Raw genomic sequence first — 16,585 nt, forward strand, 5'->3', positions numbered from 1 at the left:
GTGTCTTATTTAATCTTTGTTAGAATAGTTCCTAATTTTGAAGTATGAGTCATTTTAAATGACTTTTGGGTTTGGGTTACCTTATTAGTGACTTAAGTATAACTTTAGTCAAATTGATTTAAACCAAATAACGTCTTTAAAAAGTAAAATATATTTTCTACTGCCTTATCTAACAAAGAATATGAAAACAGGGAAATGACACCTTCTAATTATGAATTAAGTTGACACAGCAGTGCTACACCCCGTCCAATCCAGTGTTCCTTGGGTTGGTCAGAGGGAAGAATCATGGCAATCACAAAATTCGTAGAATGGCCAGTGGTTGACAGTGTTCCTCTCCGCTCACTTGTCTTATACAATGGGGCAGTGTAACTTGGTCGTTCTGGTATATCTGTTCTCTTACAGGGTTTTAGCCACATCTAGGAAAAGGAAGTAGACAAAATGTAAGTCAAGGCTGTTTGTTATATTTACATATATTTGAACTTAATGTGGGATTGTTGGCATAAGGTTAGTTATGTCTACAAATTTCTATGGGCTAAATTGATTTTATTTTTGTCAGCAGTGGTATCATTGCTCAAAACATTTAGAGCTCTCAGAATTATCTTCAGAACCAGTTTAGAAGCTAAATAAGAAAAAATGGTGATCTACTCTGAGAAAGCATACTACCCATCTATTCATCATCTCCCTACCATACCTACCTGAGGATGACTTTTGGTGCTTACACTAACAATAAAATCAGATATACTTTTCAAAGGTGAGAACTGCTACCACTGATATCAAAATTATGTTGCTTTATTAAAGGCCAATCCCATAATATTCTGAAAGGATTTTTATCAGTGACTGTTGAACTAGATCACCTCCCCCATGTTAGGTGACTATTTTAAAAGGGCTATTATTTTGTGCTGTTTAAAACATAGTTGCCTTTATAACTGCAATACAACTCTATGATTATTCTTAGTCATTAGTCAAGTTCCTAGAATGTTAAGCACAGTTGAACCTCACTAATCTCAATAAAATTTTAGAGCAAGTTAATTTCTGAATATAAGAGTAAAGAACAAACTATGATCAAAAAGGGGAAACAGTGTTTCATTTTTAGGACTTGAATACCTTTGTCCAGTACTAATAGCGATTCTTGACATCCCCATTGTTTGGAATTCCTTGTTTTGTTGTTGTTTCTCAGGTTTAAGCACAAACTGTATGAAGACGCTAATAAGGGTGCTAGTCTCTCTCCCACATAATTGTGGAGATCTATAAAGCTGTTCTTCAGATACTGTTAAATACAAGGACTTAACACTCAAGTTGGACATGGTTTGTTTCAACTAAGTGGATTTTTTTAATAAGAGTTTTTCTTACTAGTGACATCTTTTTCAGAAGATTATCTACTTAAAATCCTATTCATTCACAAACTTGAGTTTCTATACGGATCCAGATCAGACTCCTGCAATTGCATACATTTTGCCCTTGTGACTTTCAGTTTGGGTCTCATATTTGAAACTCTGTCTGCCCACAGTATCTTGGTATATATTGCAGGTTTCTTGCAATGGGCTGTCAGCTGGCCCCTCTCTGTATCTGTTAGAACTGCTCTGAAGGATTATTGCCTGTCTTTGAATGGCTCCAGAAGGCAATGGCACTCCACTCCAATACTCTTGCCTGGAAAATCCCATGGACGGAGGAGCCTGGTAGGCTGCAGTCCATGGGGTCGCAAAGAGTCGGATATGACTGAGCGACTTCACTTTGACTTTTCACTTTCATGCATTGGAGAAGGAAATGGCAACCCACTCCAGTGTTCTTGCCTGGAGAATCCCAGGGAGCAGGGAGCCTGGTGGGCTGCCTTCTATGGGGTCGCACAGAGTCGGACACGACTGAAGCGACTCAGCAGCAGCAGCAGCATGTAAAACTCAGCCTATATTTTATCACTATCCCAGACTGACCCTTCAAATTATGTGAAAATCTCTCTAGCCATCTTCTCATAATGCAGTAACAGCTGGAAACTTAGTATTTATATAGCTTAGTGTGCCCATGCTAAAGACTGGTGCCTAGAAAACAATTTTTTTTAATGGATGGTTTTCATATAATTATCTTTTAATCTGCAAGTTTCACATTTTTAGGTCAATGTATATGTAAGAGAAATCATAAACCTATGTGTGGATGTGGATACATGTATACAGTCAGTCCTCATTATTCCTGGATTCCATATTTGCAAATTGGCCTATCACTAAGGTTTAGTCCTAATCCTAATATTGATATTCTGTGCTTTCATGTTCATTCGTAAGCATGCCAGAGCAGCAAAAACTAAGTCACCAGCAAGCATATTCCCAACTGAAGTTGAACCTGGTGACATTCTGCCGCCTTGTTTCAACTCTTACAACTATAATATAAACAAGTATCCTTTCGATGCTAAGCTTTTTTGCATTTTGTTTTTCGGTTGGTAATTTTTCTGTTTAAAAAGGCCCCTAAGTGTAGGGCTGAGGTGCTATCTATTTCCCTCTTACAAGAAGGTTGTGATATGCCTTATAAATACTGTTTAGGATTGAGTTATAGTCCATGAGTTCAATGTTAATGAATCAACAGTATATATTAAATAAGGTATCTTTAAACAGAAGACAAAGTTATTTATTGATCAGTTAATGAAAATGTGGCCACCTGATTTTTGCCTAGGTGTCTCTGCTTAGGTTTTTTGCAAAAATCTTATATGTTGCCTAGGAGTTTGGTATTCACTAATGTTGGTAGCAAGTTTATAAAACATAACTACTGTAAATAATAAGAGTTGACTGCATATGTTATGTACGTGTATAAAATAGCCCCCCACATAAATATCATTAGAAAATACTAACCACAGGCACTGTATCATAAAGAATTTTGGGATGTGATTCTGCAAGTTTCTTGATCTTTCTATTCCAGGAAGCTCCGTCCAGAAATAGTCCGTGAATGAAAACACCTAAATATAAAAGCAGGTTAACACAACACTTTGCATCTGCATACAGACTGAGTTGTGACGCTGAAATTCCTACAGGTGAATACTATGCAAGTGACATTAGGTCAGCAAACGAAGATCTGCTCTAAAAGTCAATTTCTGAGTTTGTGTTAATATTCTTAATTTAAGAATAGCTATACTTTGCCTAGTAAAACTTGATGTGGGAGACAAAAAAGAGGAAAGGAATTTTAAATTAGTTTACATGAAGTTCTCTGTTTGGGTAAACATTGGTTTATATTTTAATTGACCAATGACTATAATGTCGAGTCCACAAAATCTACAGCAGTTCTTAATGTCACTGTAGGGACCCAGTGGCTTCTAGGCAGCATGGGAACAAAACACCCTTCTGCTGATGTCTTATGTCCTGAGAGTTAAATTTCTCCTCCCCTTTTAGAATCATCTCACTCCAAGGCTGCACCTCAGTCTGTATGAGAATCCAAAAGGCAATGTCATACATGATCAACTGAAGAACAAAAATTAAGGAATCCATGAAACCTGGATCACATCCCTGGCTATCCACTTGTGTAAAGTTTCATGAATTGAATATGGGTATCAATTCAAATGGGCACACAAAAATATTCATTGTAATTTGTTGCACAGATATGAAGGGAGGCAATGAAGAACTTAGGAAGACATAGGTGAAGAGTTCCTAATGTGTGGTGTGATCTTGAACAATTCATTTAACTCTATATCTGTTTTTTTATCCAGAGAACAATTGGAAGATATTTGTAAAACAATAATGCCCAGTGTGCTGCAGTCTATGGGGTCGCAAAGAGACAGACACGATGACTGAGCGACTGAACGGAACTGAATGCCTGTTTTTGTCTACCTTGTACAGTTAGAATCAAATCAGCTATCCTGATGAAAGCAGTTTGTGAAAATAGGATATAAAAATCCACTTGGGCAGTGCTGTCCAATAGGACTTTCTCCAGTGATGGAAATATTTTATATCTGTGTATTCCAATATGCTGCTAAGTCACTTCAGTCATGTCTGACTCTGTGCGACCCCATAGATGGCAGCTCACCAGGCTCCCCCGTCCCTGGGATTCTTCAGGCAAGAACACTGGAGTGGGTTGCCATTTCCTTCTCCAATGCATGAAAGTGAAAAGTGAAAGTGAAGTCGCTCAGTCATATCTGACTCTTTTGTGACCCCATGGACTGCAGCCTACCAGGCTCCTCCGTCCATGGGATTTTCCAGGCAAGAGTACTGGAGTGGGGTGCCATTGCCTTCTCCCTTTCCAATATGATTGGTTATTAAAACATAGAAAAAAATGGCTAGTGGGACCAAGAGATTTAAATTTAATTTTAGTTATAAATTTAAAAGGCCATATGTAGATAGCCCAGTGATGGATGCTGAGGGGAAGACTTACCCTCTGTTCTCTCTAGATTTTAACTGATGGAAAGAATAGCTGGAATAAAAGGTCAGTTTTATTTGCTGGCAAAGCACTTGTCCAATAACTTCCCAAGAATAACTCTAGTAAAGCTGAATTGCAAAACACATCTTGAGCCTGGAGCCAGGTCAGGGGTGGACCTGCCTGAGGGGCCCAGTTGAGGTCTGCAAGCACATCCTACATGCCCACATCTCCAGCCAGATATAAGTCTGCAGGCCAATCACAATAACAGATGGGAACAGAGAAAGTAGAGGAGTCAGGTCCCAGAGAGCTTTTAATACTCTGACCTTGCTGACTGGTAAGCACCGCCCAGTAAATGTCTGGCTTTAACTAATGGGTGATCTATTCCTTACTTGGAAAAGAAAGATTATGTCAGAGGGAGTAAAGAGAAGAATTCATCTTAACCCCTTAAGAACAGCGGCAATGGGGATAAAAGTTCCCTCCAACCTAACAACAATTTTATAAGAAATGTGATGGGGACAAATAAATTTTTGTCTCTCATGGGCCATATGGAAAAGACAAAACAAAATGACAGGAGATACTAACTGGGTCCTGTTTTAACAGCCCTTCCTAGTCTGTGGGGCTTCCCTGATAGCTCTGTTGGTAAAGAATCCACCTGCAATGCAGGAGACCCCAGTTCAATTCCTGGGTTTGGAAGATCCCCTGGAGAAGGGAAGGGCTACCCACTCCAGTATTCTGGCCTGGAGAATTCCATGGACTATAGTCCATGGGGTCACCAAGAGTTGGGCATGACTGAGTGACTTTCACTTCCATGGTCTGTGAGTAACATTGCTTCTGTGAGTTGTGGTCAGCACAGAGTGGAGGTGGCAGCATCCCCAGCCCTTGTTCACTCCTTCCTGCCCCCTTCTTGCTTTGTAGTGCTTTTCCCATTGATAACTGAACTACTGGGTACTAGAGGGTGATTCAGTTAAGACAAATCTTAGGCAAATACATGTAGAATATATGATACTAAATCTAGATAGACTTACAATGGCACTGTAGCCACTTTAAAGTCACTTTAAGAGTGAGTAGCTTTTTTCATGGCCCCAAAATACACAAGACCCCACAAAAGACCCTGAATAGCCAGAGCAATGCTCCCTGACTTAAGACTGTATTACAAAGCTACAGTCAGCAAAATAGTATGGTACTGGCACAAAAACAAAAATACAGATCAGTGGAACAGGATAGAATGCCCAGAAATAAACCCATGCACCTATGGTTAATTAATCTACAACAAAGGAGGCAAGCCTATACAGTGGAGAAAAGACAGTCTCTTCAATAAATAGTGTTGGGAAAACAATTGCTACATGTTTAAAAAAATGAATTAGAACACTTAACACCATACACAAAAATAAACTCGAAATGGATTACAGACGTAAATGTTATAATGAATACTAAAATACTCTTATAAGAAAACATAGATAGAATGTAGAAAACATTGGTAGAAAACATAGGTACTCTGACATAAATTGCAGCAATATCGTTTTTGGATTCATCTCTCAGAGTAATGAACACTAAAAAAAAGAGCTACCATATGATCCACAATCCCATTCCTGGGCATATATCTGGAGAAGAACTTGGTTTAAAAGGATACATGCACCCCAGTGTCCACTTCAATACTGTTTACAATAGCCAAGACATGGAAGCAACCTAAAAGTTGTTCATTGATACATCGATGAATAAAGAAGACATGGTACATATACACAATGGAATATTACTCAACCACTAAAAAATGAAATAATGCTATTTACAACAACATGATGGACCTGGAGTTGTCATACTAACTGAAGTCAGAAAGCCAAATACCGTATATCACTTATATGTGGAATCTAAAAATATGACACTAATGAATCTATCTATGAACAGAAACAGACTCATAGAGAACAGACTTGTGATTGCCAAGGGGGGATGAGCTGGGGAAGGGGTGGAATGGGAGTTTGGGGGTAGCAGATGTAAGCTATTATATATGGAAAGTATAAACAACAAAATCCTACTGCAAAGTACAGAAAACTATATTCAGTATCCTATGATAAATCATAATGGAAAAGAATATAAAAGGATGTGTGTGTATATGTATATTTATAAAACATGTATATATTATATATACATATGTATAACTGAATCATTTTGTTATATAGCAAAAATGATCAGAACATGGGAAATCAACTGTATATCAATTATAACAACAAGCCATAAAAAGAAGATTATGGCTGATTATCCCATGTATTGTTAATTAGATGATTACTTTCTAGCCAACATATTGTTTTAGAAATAACTTCAGAATTATAAAGTGTAAAACTGAAACAATGCAAGGGACATATACTCTTTATTCAGATTCATTTCATCCCCATTTTTTTCTTATTCTTGCTCTCTTTTGCTCATTCTGCCTTTTTAACAGCTGAGAAAATTGAGCAAGAAGTGATGTTTTTGTTACGTGTCAAGATATAAGCCAACTCTTTCCACTACTGCCACTTACCATCTTCTGGAGCATGCTTGTATTCTTTGTCTTCCATCACTTCATAGTCAAACCCAAGAAGATCAATGGGGATGGTGTGTTTCCTGGCATAGTTTTGCTGGGCACCAGTCAGGAAGGCTTGTGTGAAGAAGAAGCCAGAAAGCCAGAAGACTGGAGGAGGGCCGACCTCGTACCATTGCTGTGGTGTCAAAGCAGAAGTGTCCAGACACTAGAGCCTTTTCCACTTTGAATACAACATAATAAAATTTGCCCTAAATACGCCCCCTATTATTTTCTAGTAAACTAATAAGCTAACACTTGGAGGAATAAAAAGCCAGACTCTCAAAGTTTGAAAAATAGCCAGCATATTCAGCATGTGTTCTGGCGTCAATTTCATATCCATTGCACCAACTTGTGCAATGGTATGAATGCAGATACAAATGACTGTTTTATACATGCCCAGTGATTGTTTGCGGCTTACCAGGCAGTACTAGTGGTAAAGAATCCACCTGCCAATGCAGGAGATGTAAGAGACATAAGTTCGATTCCTGGGTCCAGAAGATCCCCTGGAGGAGGAAATGGCAACCCACCCCAGTATTCTTGCTGGGAGAATCCCATGGACAGAGGAGCCTGATGGGCTATAGTCCATTGGGGTCACAGAGAGTCAGACATGACTGAGTGAGCGCAGAACAGTGATTCTTTCAGAAAAGTTCCCTACAATATTGAGTTTCTAATATACATTGTTGCCTGCTAGATCATGTTTAGTTGAATAAAGGAAGATCCCACAACGTCTGGTTAGATGATAATGTTTTTTCACTTTTTTCTTCTCTGGTTTATAGTACCCAGTAGAATATTCCTTTAGAAGTTTTTCCTTCTACTTCACTAAAATACAATGAATCCAACATATGAAGACATTATATTGTATAATAAATGCCCAGAAGATACAGGGTAGTGAGAGCTTAAGATCTTTGTAAGTATCAAGATACCTGGGTAATTCTGTTCATATCATATAACAAGTAGTTGAGTACTGACTGACTAAGTGGTAAATTATAGAAGTCAGTCTGAAGAAGTGAATTTGAAGAACTTTCCCCTATAAGCATCCAAGGTAGAGTCAAGAACAGTCTTAATTCTTTAGTACCACGTCTAGTACTACAGAAGGCCTATATTATGGAAGGGGAGTTTAGTCAGTCCATCCCTGGAGAAATTTCCTCACAGGCAATTTTTTATGCATTATATATAGTACTTAGGAAATTAACACTTCTAACAAGTAGAACTGTTAATAAGAACATAGTTAAGAACCAATATTGCCAGGTAATTAGGAGGCAGGCCCACTCTACATTTCCAAGACAATTAGCCCATTACTGACTTGGGCTGAAGTAGCAATCTAGTGATTTCATGACCTGGAAGAGTGCAGCACAAGGAAGAAATAATTTTCCTTACTATCTTGTCTGGCCTTGTAGGATGCTCCATTGTAGGCATCTCTTAAAGCTAAATATTCAATAGAAATATCAACACAGCGAGTCCCTTTTTCTCTTCAAATGTCATTGATTTGAATTCCTAATTTCACTGAACATGAACACCTCTCCTAAAGAAGCTTCTGGAAATTCTACTTCCAATATTAGTATTTTGACAATTTACTTCAATAGTTACATAAACTGTATGTGATACTGAGTAGTGGTCATTTATGCTTGGGATACACAGAAAAACTAGACAATAATGCTCATTATGGGCTTCCCTGGTGGTACAGATGGTAAAGAATCCACCTTCAATGCAGGAGACCCAGGTTTGATCCCTGGGTCAGGAAGATCCCCCGGAAACAGGAATGGCTACCCACTCTAGCATTCTTGCCTGGAGAATCCTGTGGACAGAGGACCCTGGCAAACTACTGTACATGGAGTCGCAAATCCTAGTGAAGAAAATGAAATCAAAAGAAGCCTAATATGTGAGCATTCAGATGAACTCACCTGCAAAAACTTTAGTCTTGCAAGGAAGTCATTCACGTAGCTCCCAAGTGGTTTAAGGCTTGGGTATGATTTCCCCATCCACATTCCTGGGATCTTGACATTTAGAATACTGCTAACCACTTCCTCAAGATCTGTAGACATCACTACAAGCCCCTGAAACACATTTAACCATTGTTTGACATGACAGTATTCTAGCATTTAAATAATTTCATAATTAAACTTGTTTACAGTTATGATTAGTTAAGTATAGCAAAAAAAAAAGGGAGGAAGAAAAGGTATTTTCTTTGACTCACAAGATGTGGAATCTTTGAATTATTTCTTGGAAAAATATTAACAATTTTAATCTAATCAAATTTTAATAGAAAGTTTTATTGAAACATAAAGAATACTGACATACAGTGTTAGTTTTAGATGTATAACATAATGATTCAATATTTGTGTATATTGTGAAGTGTTCACTACAATAAGCCTAGTTAACATTGATCACCAAACATAGTTATATTTTTGTGTGTGATGAGAACTTTTAAGATCTACTCTCTTAACAACTTTCAAATATGCAATACAGTATTATTGACTGTAGTCACTAATCTGTACATTGTAACTCCAGGACATAGTTTGTAACTAGAAGTTTGTACCTTTTGACTACCTTTACCCATTCTGCCCAGCTTGGAAGATTTTAATCAACACTTGGCTTCTCACTGCCTATTAAGTCACAGTCTAACTTTGACTTAGTTTATTTCTCTATTAAACCGACAACTAACATACCTCTGTCCTGGCCTTCTTAAAAGGATAGTGATAAATATAAAATGAGCAAAATGATAAAAAGTGCTTTGAAAGGTTGAATATCCTGGATTGCAACTGTGAAGTCTAATTGATTTTATCCCATTTTGAAATGTAAAATAGATCATTTTGCTTCACTGCATAATGAAGACTTCCCTTTACCTTTACACTTTAGAATAAAATTGAAGATCCTAACAGATGGTAAAACTTTGAAGCCCTTGAAAATTCCTATGTGATCTTGCAACTGGGCCAGTTGCCATCATTTCTGTTTTCTCCATAGCTGACAATATCATTCCAACTAACATATGGAGAAAATTTTAGAGTAAATTTAATGGATTAAACACCCACATTTCATTTTCCTCATTCTCCAAACCCTGAAACAACAGTAAAGGAATTTATTTCTTAAAAGCATGAGCCTAGGAACTTTCCTGGTGGTCCAGTGGTTAACACTCCATGTTTCCACTGCAGGGGGCACAGGTTCAATCCCTGGTGGGAAACTAAGATCCTGTATGCTGTGTGGTATGGCCAAATCCACCCCCTGAAAACAAAAAATACTACACCTCCAAAAAAACCCCATAAGCCTACAGGTGCAGGAAGAAGCAAAACAATACTGGGAGCTAGAAAGCATGGGACTGTTGGTAGCTGACTTAGTTGTCAGGAGAAACTCAGTCCTAAACTGGCAGAGGGCAAAGCTGAGAATCAACTAGGATATTCCAAATATTTGGAATTGATGGCCTTAGCTAGGGAGAAGAAGGCAGTACTAAAATGAAGATTGTTGAGATCTGCCTTAAAAAACAGACTCCTGGGTCTTTCCCCACAAAACTGCACATCACCTACTTTGAATGAAACCTGGAAAGGAAAATGAAGAAACCCTTAGAGGGGAAGAATGCCAGGCTTAGTTGGTGTCAGAATTCCCATACCCAAATTGGGATTTAAGTGAATCCACATGTATCCGCTGACGAGCTCCCTCAGGCCTCTTTCCCCTTTTATCTTCTAGAATGTGGAAAGCCAGGCCTTCATTTTGAAGGAAGGAAATAGGGAGAATCAGGTTAAGGAGAAACACAAGATATTGAATACTTAGCCAAACAGCCCTGCCAGATCATACCACAGCTGGCCAGATAGACTTCTCTTTCAACAATAACTCATATCCAACCACTCTCCTCCACCTCTACTGCTACTACAAGAAACCAGCTCAGCTGGAAGACCTCCATCTTATAATTGGCTTCTGCCTATGTTCGGGTTTCCCTACAATCCGTTCCACAGAGGTCAGAGCAATCTTTAAAAATACAAAACAGGTCATTTCACTTTATTGCTTAAATTCCTCTGAAGGCCTCCCTTTGCCTTTACACTTTAGAATAGAATTGAAGATCTCAGCCTTGGCCGACAAGGCCATCTCAAGCCTGTGCCTCCCTTTCTCTGTTCTGCCGTCTCCCTTGTGCTCACTCCGCTTGAGCCAAGTCAGCCTTTCCCGTGGCACCCCTCGGCCATGCCAGGCTGCTGCTCTTAGGGCCTTCCTGCTGGCTCAACCCGCTGCCCAAACACTCCATGACCTGCCCCTCCCACCAGGCCTCTCTTCAGAACGGCCTGACTCCAGATGACTGCGTTTCTCACCTCTCACCCTCCACATCCTTACCCCATTTTATTTTTTTCCATAAAATTTACCATTCACTGAAAGTTTATTTGTTAATTGTTTGTATTCCTCACTAAGGTAAGCTCAGTGAGGGCAGAAGCTTTGTTTTTCTTACCTCTTAACGCTTTCTGCCTTCTTAGCATATATCTCATCCAGCAAATAACTGCTTTATGTACCATACTCTATACTCACTTACCCACTTACTAACTGCCAGCCCCAGAATTCCATATACATTTTAAGGGCAGGGATTTTCTTTCTATCTCAGAACCAAGAAAAGTGCTTTCATAGAATCTGTGCCCAATGCATGCTGGCTGAGTAAATGAATGATTTCTTTATTTCGATGATTTTTTTTTCTTGCTGGACTTGCCCTTACCTTGATTGCTTTCTGGATGTTAATACACGAATCTCTTATGGTCTGCAGCAACTTATTGAACCGTCCCATTTCTTGAACAAGCACTGTGTTCATGCTCTGAGTGTACGTGGTTGGGTATCTCCTCATTGCAGACTCAACGTCAAAGTTGTTTGGAAGTTTACCCAAGATGTCACCAGCAACCTCATCTACCACTTCATCCGATGATTTTGCACCAGCATCTGCTGAACGAGACTGGGAAGAGTTCAAACTATGAATCAGAAATGCTCACCAAGGTCTTAGAGTTGCTGGATAGGAAAATTCCTAAAGTAAATTTTATAAGAATGAGTACTACTTTGCTATTTTATCTATGATTCTTCTCCACATAAGACTTATTGAAGTGATGGTTAACAGGCATGGGAATGGAGCTTCAGGAGGAAAACAGCTGTTAGAAGGTTATGTACAATGTTCAATGGCAAAAGGAGGTCTGGAAGAAGCACTGTGCTCTCTGGGAATTGAGGGAAGGGCAGATGCTGTGGACAGAGGGAGCAAAAGCATTCACCATGGTGGGGTGGTCAAGTGATGATGGGCATCAAAGCTTAGAAGGAGGAAATCTGGTTTTGCTATGAGAAAGCTTGCCAAAAATATATTTGCTAATAATAACTCTGGTGCCTACTGGTTGCCAAAAGCAGAGATATAGCTTTCTCCTTGAACCCAAGAGGGCACAGAAAATAAGCTCTAATCTTCCAAGCAGTTGGAAGAATTATAGAGATAGAGCAGACTTTAGTAATTCACACTGGAAGCAAGGAAGGGGAATTTCATTTCAATTTTTATTTCTTATGTTTATAGTGGCACTGTATAAATGAATCTATATTTTCTGAGAAAACCTTTTAAATCCTCAAAATAAATGTGTGTGTGTGTGTGTGTGTGTGTGTGCATGGAGAGAGAATACGCACTATTAGAATATAAATGAATACATCTCACTTTTTTTCAGCCCCAGGAAATTGTGTTTAGTTTAATTTCAGATTTTATATTTTCTAGTTTCTATATTGGATCTATTCTATACATATTGACAGTAACTTCTACTCAAGTTTCTAGGAAGATTTTTAATGGTACCCTAACACCTTCCTATAAAAATGTGCAATAAAAATTAATTGTTAGTATTAATTACAAGCTAGAAAAAAAAGGGGGGCCTATGCCAATATCATAATCCTTTACCACGATTCCAAAGTACTAGGTTTACAAACAAATATATAAAACAAATTACAGATAGCAAAGAAGGTAATGAATATTTGGTCAAAACTAATGAAATATCTATTTCTGTTGCATTTGAAGAATGATATGCTGATTTTTATTTGTATTTTGATGTGCATACAATGTACTATAAACTCATTAAAAACATTCCTGTTTTCTAACAAGAGCTGCATCTCCACCAAACCCCCCCAACCACCACCCCCAAAATAAATCCTAGGCCTATAACCCTTCAAAAATGTAAGAAAAATATTTTAGTAACACAAATATTGCTATACCTATTTCTCACACACCAAAATCACACAGTTGGGGAGATACGTTTTAAAAGTAATATCCAACTGATATCGAGAATTAAGAACAAAAGGGTGTTATTTATTTGTAATTATTTAACTTGGGTTCTTTTTTAACCATCTTTTCTTAAGAGTTTTCACAAATACCATTTGAAATCTTCTAACAGTTGTTTTCCTTTTATTAAACAAATAAAGATAAGTGGGATCCATTTTCAAGGAGACATCATGGAATTCAACCTTTCCATTTCTAGTTTAACAATATTTTAGGGCGAAACAATTTTCTTATTCAAAAGCAAGTCTGGCAGTTCAGCATAGGTAAGACAGCTCTGCAAAAGTAACCTCAACCCCACTAGCTCCTCTCACTTCAAAAGACATTTTATTTTAATACACAATGTGAAGGTCCTGTCCTCATGACCTTGCTCTCTAAACCGCTGTTCTGGTCTATTTTGACGCCTCTGAACTGTGGTAAACTCAATGTAGAATCACTGAACTCCTGCCTACCCATTACATTAATTTGTATTTGCCAATCTGATTTGGAGAATATTGAAAGACATTGTTTTATCACATACTGAGAAGACACCCCAAGTGTATTTAAACTTGTTCGACTCTGAGTCCTTTTCTGTTGGAATAAGACCACTGCTTTATGTGTTCTGTAATGTGGCACAGTCCGTCAAGTTTAAAAACAGCCGAAGACGCTGTAAGTCTCCTGTTGCCAGACTACTGCATACTACATGCGCTAATGTTGCTAAAGATCTACGTGTTCTTGTCTGTTTATAAATATGATTCCATGTTCAAGCAATAATTGATCTTAGTGGTATTAACATATAAAATGGATATTAGAATATGGTCTTTGTCCTTTCTGCCTTATTAGCACATGTTATTTTAAAACAGACCAGAGCCAGAAGTTCCATGAACTCTTTCATCTATGATAGCACACTATTTCATTCTCCTAATCTGGTTCTTTACCATTTGAGCCACCAGAGAAGTCTGGTTCTTGGACTCACCTGGTATCTCAGATGGTAAAAAGTCTGCCTGCAGTTCAGGAGACCCAGGTTTGATCCCTGGGTTGGGACGATACCCTGAAGAAGGAAATGGCAACTCACTCCAGTATTATTGCGGGAAAATCCCATGGACGGAGGAACCGGGCAGGCTACAGTCCATGGGGTCGCAAAGAGTCAGACACGACTGAGCGACTTCATTTTCTTTCTTTCAATCCGGTTCTTTAACTTTCTTTCTTTCCAGTTCTTAGTTCCCCTAGCATCTCTGGTTATCTGTCTTTGAGGTTTATTCCATTTTTAGAAAGAGTATTGCACAGCTTAGAACACAGATTCTGGAGCCAAAACTAGTGGGAGTCAAACTACTTGGCTCAGAGTCCTGGCTTTAAATTGTACTAGCTGACCTTGAGTTAACTACTTATCTTTCTGTGTCTAAGTCTTTTAGCTGTAAAATGGGAATAATTAGCACCTTACCTCACAGGACTGTCGTAAGTATTACACTGTTATGCATAAACCTAAATGGTTTAAATGAACAGTGCTCCCATACAAGAAGCACTATAAAATAATTAATCATTATTATTATTATTACTTTGAGATTCCATAAAAATAAAAAAAGATCAGCTCGAAATCAGTTAGGGGAATAATTTGCTTGATGAATAATCATCCTTAACTTACTAAAATTTCATGCAGTCATTAAGGGAATTCACCATTTGGACTAATTTGCTTTCAGAACTAAAATGAACAAGCATATCTTCTAACAGAAAACAATACAAGAGATGATCTCTTAACAGACAAGTAAGATTAAACATCTTTCTTTCAAATGAACTAACCTGTGCCATGGCATGCTGAATCCTGGTGCCTGAAGAGGTCATTCTCTGATGTGCCCTTACATTTATGCTCTCACCAATAGAGTTGCATGTCTCAGAGGCAATAGTTCTCCTAAATCTTTTAATTCATTTCATACTTACTATTATATTTTAAATATTATATAATCTGATAAAATATTGATGTGAAAAGAAACTATGCAAACTAGGTTAAATGTTCTGGAACGTTTGATAAAGATAAGCCATTAAAAATGTTGCATTAGTAAGAGACTAGAAAATTAAATAGGGAAAATTCTAGATGAATTCTGGCATCAAACTGCTTCCAGGCACCTTTGAAAGTCTTCTTCTACTTTAAGAAATTTATGAAGGACATATTATATGTTCTGGGGCATGATTCAAGCCAAGAGAGGCAAAATGGAATTCCTAGCAGCAGAATGATATCAAAGAATACTCAGAGATACTCAAAGAATGCTACTCAAAGAACTGCTGGCAGCAGAATGATACTCAAAGATGCTTTCCAAATCAAAAGCCTGATGAAAACAAAACTCACACATTCATTTACTCTATGTTTAAACTTATCTTTAAGGTACATTTTTTTTTTCTTTTCCTAAAAATGGTTCTCCACTTGAACAGATGGAATTCTATGCCTGGGCCTCTCCCGTGTGGGCTCATGCTGCTTGGGGACCATCCTTTCCAGCCTCAGAATCCAGTTGCTGCATAGATTACATACCTGTGTGAGAAGAATGTTATCGAACAGCAGTTGAGTTTCTGACTGATCTTTAGTGATATCGGCATTGGCATTCATCCCAAAGATTTCTGGAGCTGGGGTCAGAGGCAGTGTCTTTGTGTATTCAATGTAGCTGTTATGCTGCAAAGATAAATACCAAGGAGCCAGGAGGTTAGAAATCAATTATCCTATAGAACTTGCTCACTGAAAAGAGGTATTTTCAGTACTCAGGTTGTTGAGTGGATGAGCCTGTGAGACTGGACACTGAATGCTTTCATTTTCTTTCATCCAGGGCCAAAGCATTAAAAAAAAGAGGTGGGGGGAAAATATGGACACATTTAGAAAGAGAAAAAAAATGTCCCACTCAGTTGAAATGAATTTTTAAATGGAGAGAGGAATATCCCGGCTACTTCATTTAGAAATTTCTTCCACAGAAATGTTTCTGTGCTACATTTGCTGATGACTGTTCTTAATTTACCACAGTAGTTTTTTTTCTGCTTTACTCTGATTTCTCCGTTTACTCTTTTATTATGATAAATCCACTTAATTCAGAAAAGTAAAAACTACCTGAGATTTTATCACGAGATAACCACCATTAATATAAATCCTTTATACTCATGCACACATATTTTCTATTTACATAAACTTCCAACAAGATTCCATGAGTGTTGAAAGTGTTAGTTGCTCAGTCGTGTCTGACTCTGAGACGCTATGGACTGTAGCCTGCCATGCTCCTTTGTCCATGGATTTCTGTAGGCCAGAATACTGGAGTGGGTAGCTATTTCTTCTCCAGGGGATCTTCCCAACCTAGGGATCCATACTTTTATTTAGAGCACAAGGAACTCTGCTCAATGCTATGTGGTACCCTGGAGGGGAGGGGAGTTTGGAGGAGAATGGATACACGTACATGCGTGACTGAGTCCCTTTATTGTCCACCTGAAACTATCACAACATTGTC

At 38.1% G+C, this 16,585-nt stretch overlaps 1 protein-coding gene across 1 annotated transcript in view; it reads right to left on the reverse strand.

The window, feature by feature from the left end:
- Window positions 1-133: 133 nt before the first annotated feature.
- The window catches only part of DNAH7 (dynein axonemal heavy chain 7), a 256,795-nt gene continuing 240,343 nt past the window's right edge, over window positions 134-16,585 (reverse strand). Inside the window, exons 60-65 of the mRNA XM_069574477.1 lie at window positions 15,631-15,768; window positions 11,565-11,795; window positions 8,782-8,934; window positions 6,839-7,016; window positions 2,832-2,935; window positions 134-416 (exon numbers count right to left, since the gene is read on the reverse strand). Coding sequence (XP_069430578.1) covers window positions 210-416; window positions 2,832-2,935; window positions 6,839-7,016; window positions 8,782-8,934; window positions 11,565-11,795; window positions 15,631-15,768 — 1,011 coding nt within the window. The 3' untranslated portion in view covers window positions 134-209. The remainder of the gene's footprint in view (window positions 417-2,831; window positions 2,936-6,838; window positions 7,017-8,781; window positions 8,935-11,564; window positions 11,796-15,630; window positions 15,769-16,585) is intronic.

Source organism: Ovis canadensis, chromosome 2 (assembly GCF_042477335.2).
Source record: "Ovis canadensis isolate MfBH-ARS-UI-01 breed Bighorn chromosome 2, ARS-UI_OviCan_v2, whole genome shotgun sequence".
NCBI lineage: Eukaryota > Metazoa > Chordata > Mammalia > Artiodactyla > Bovidae > Ovis > Ovis canadensis.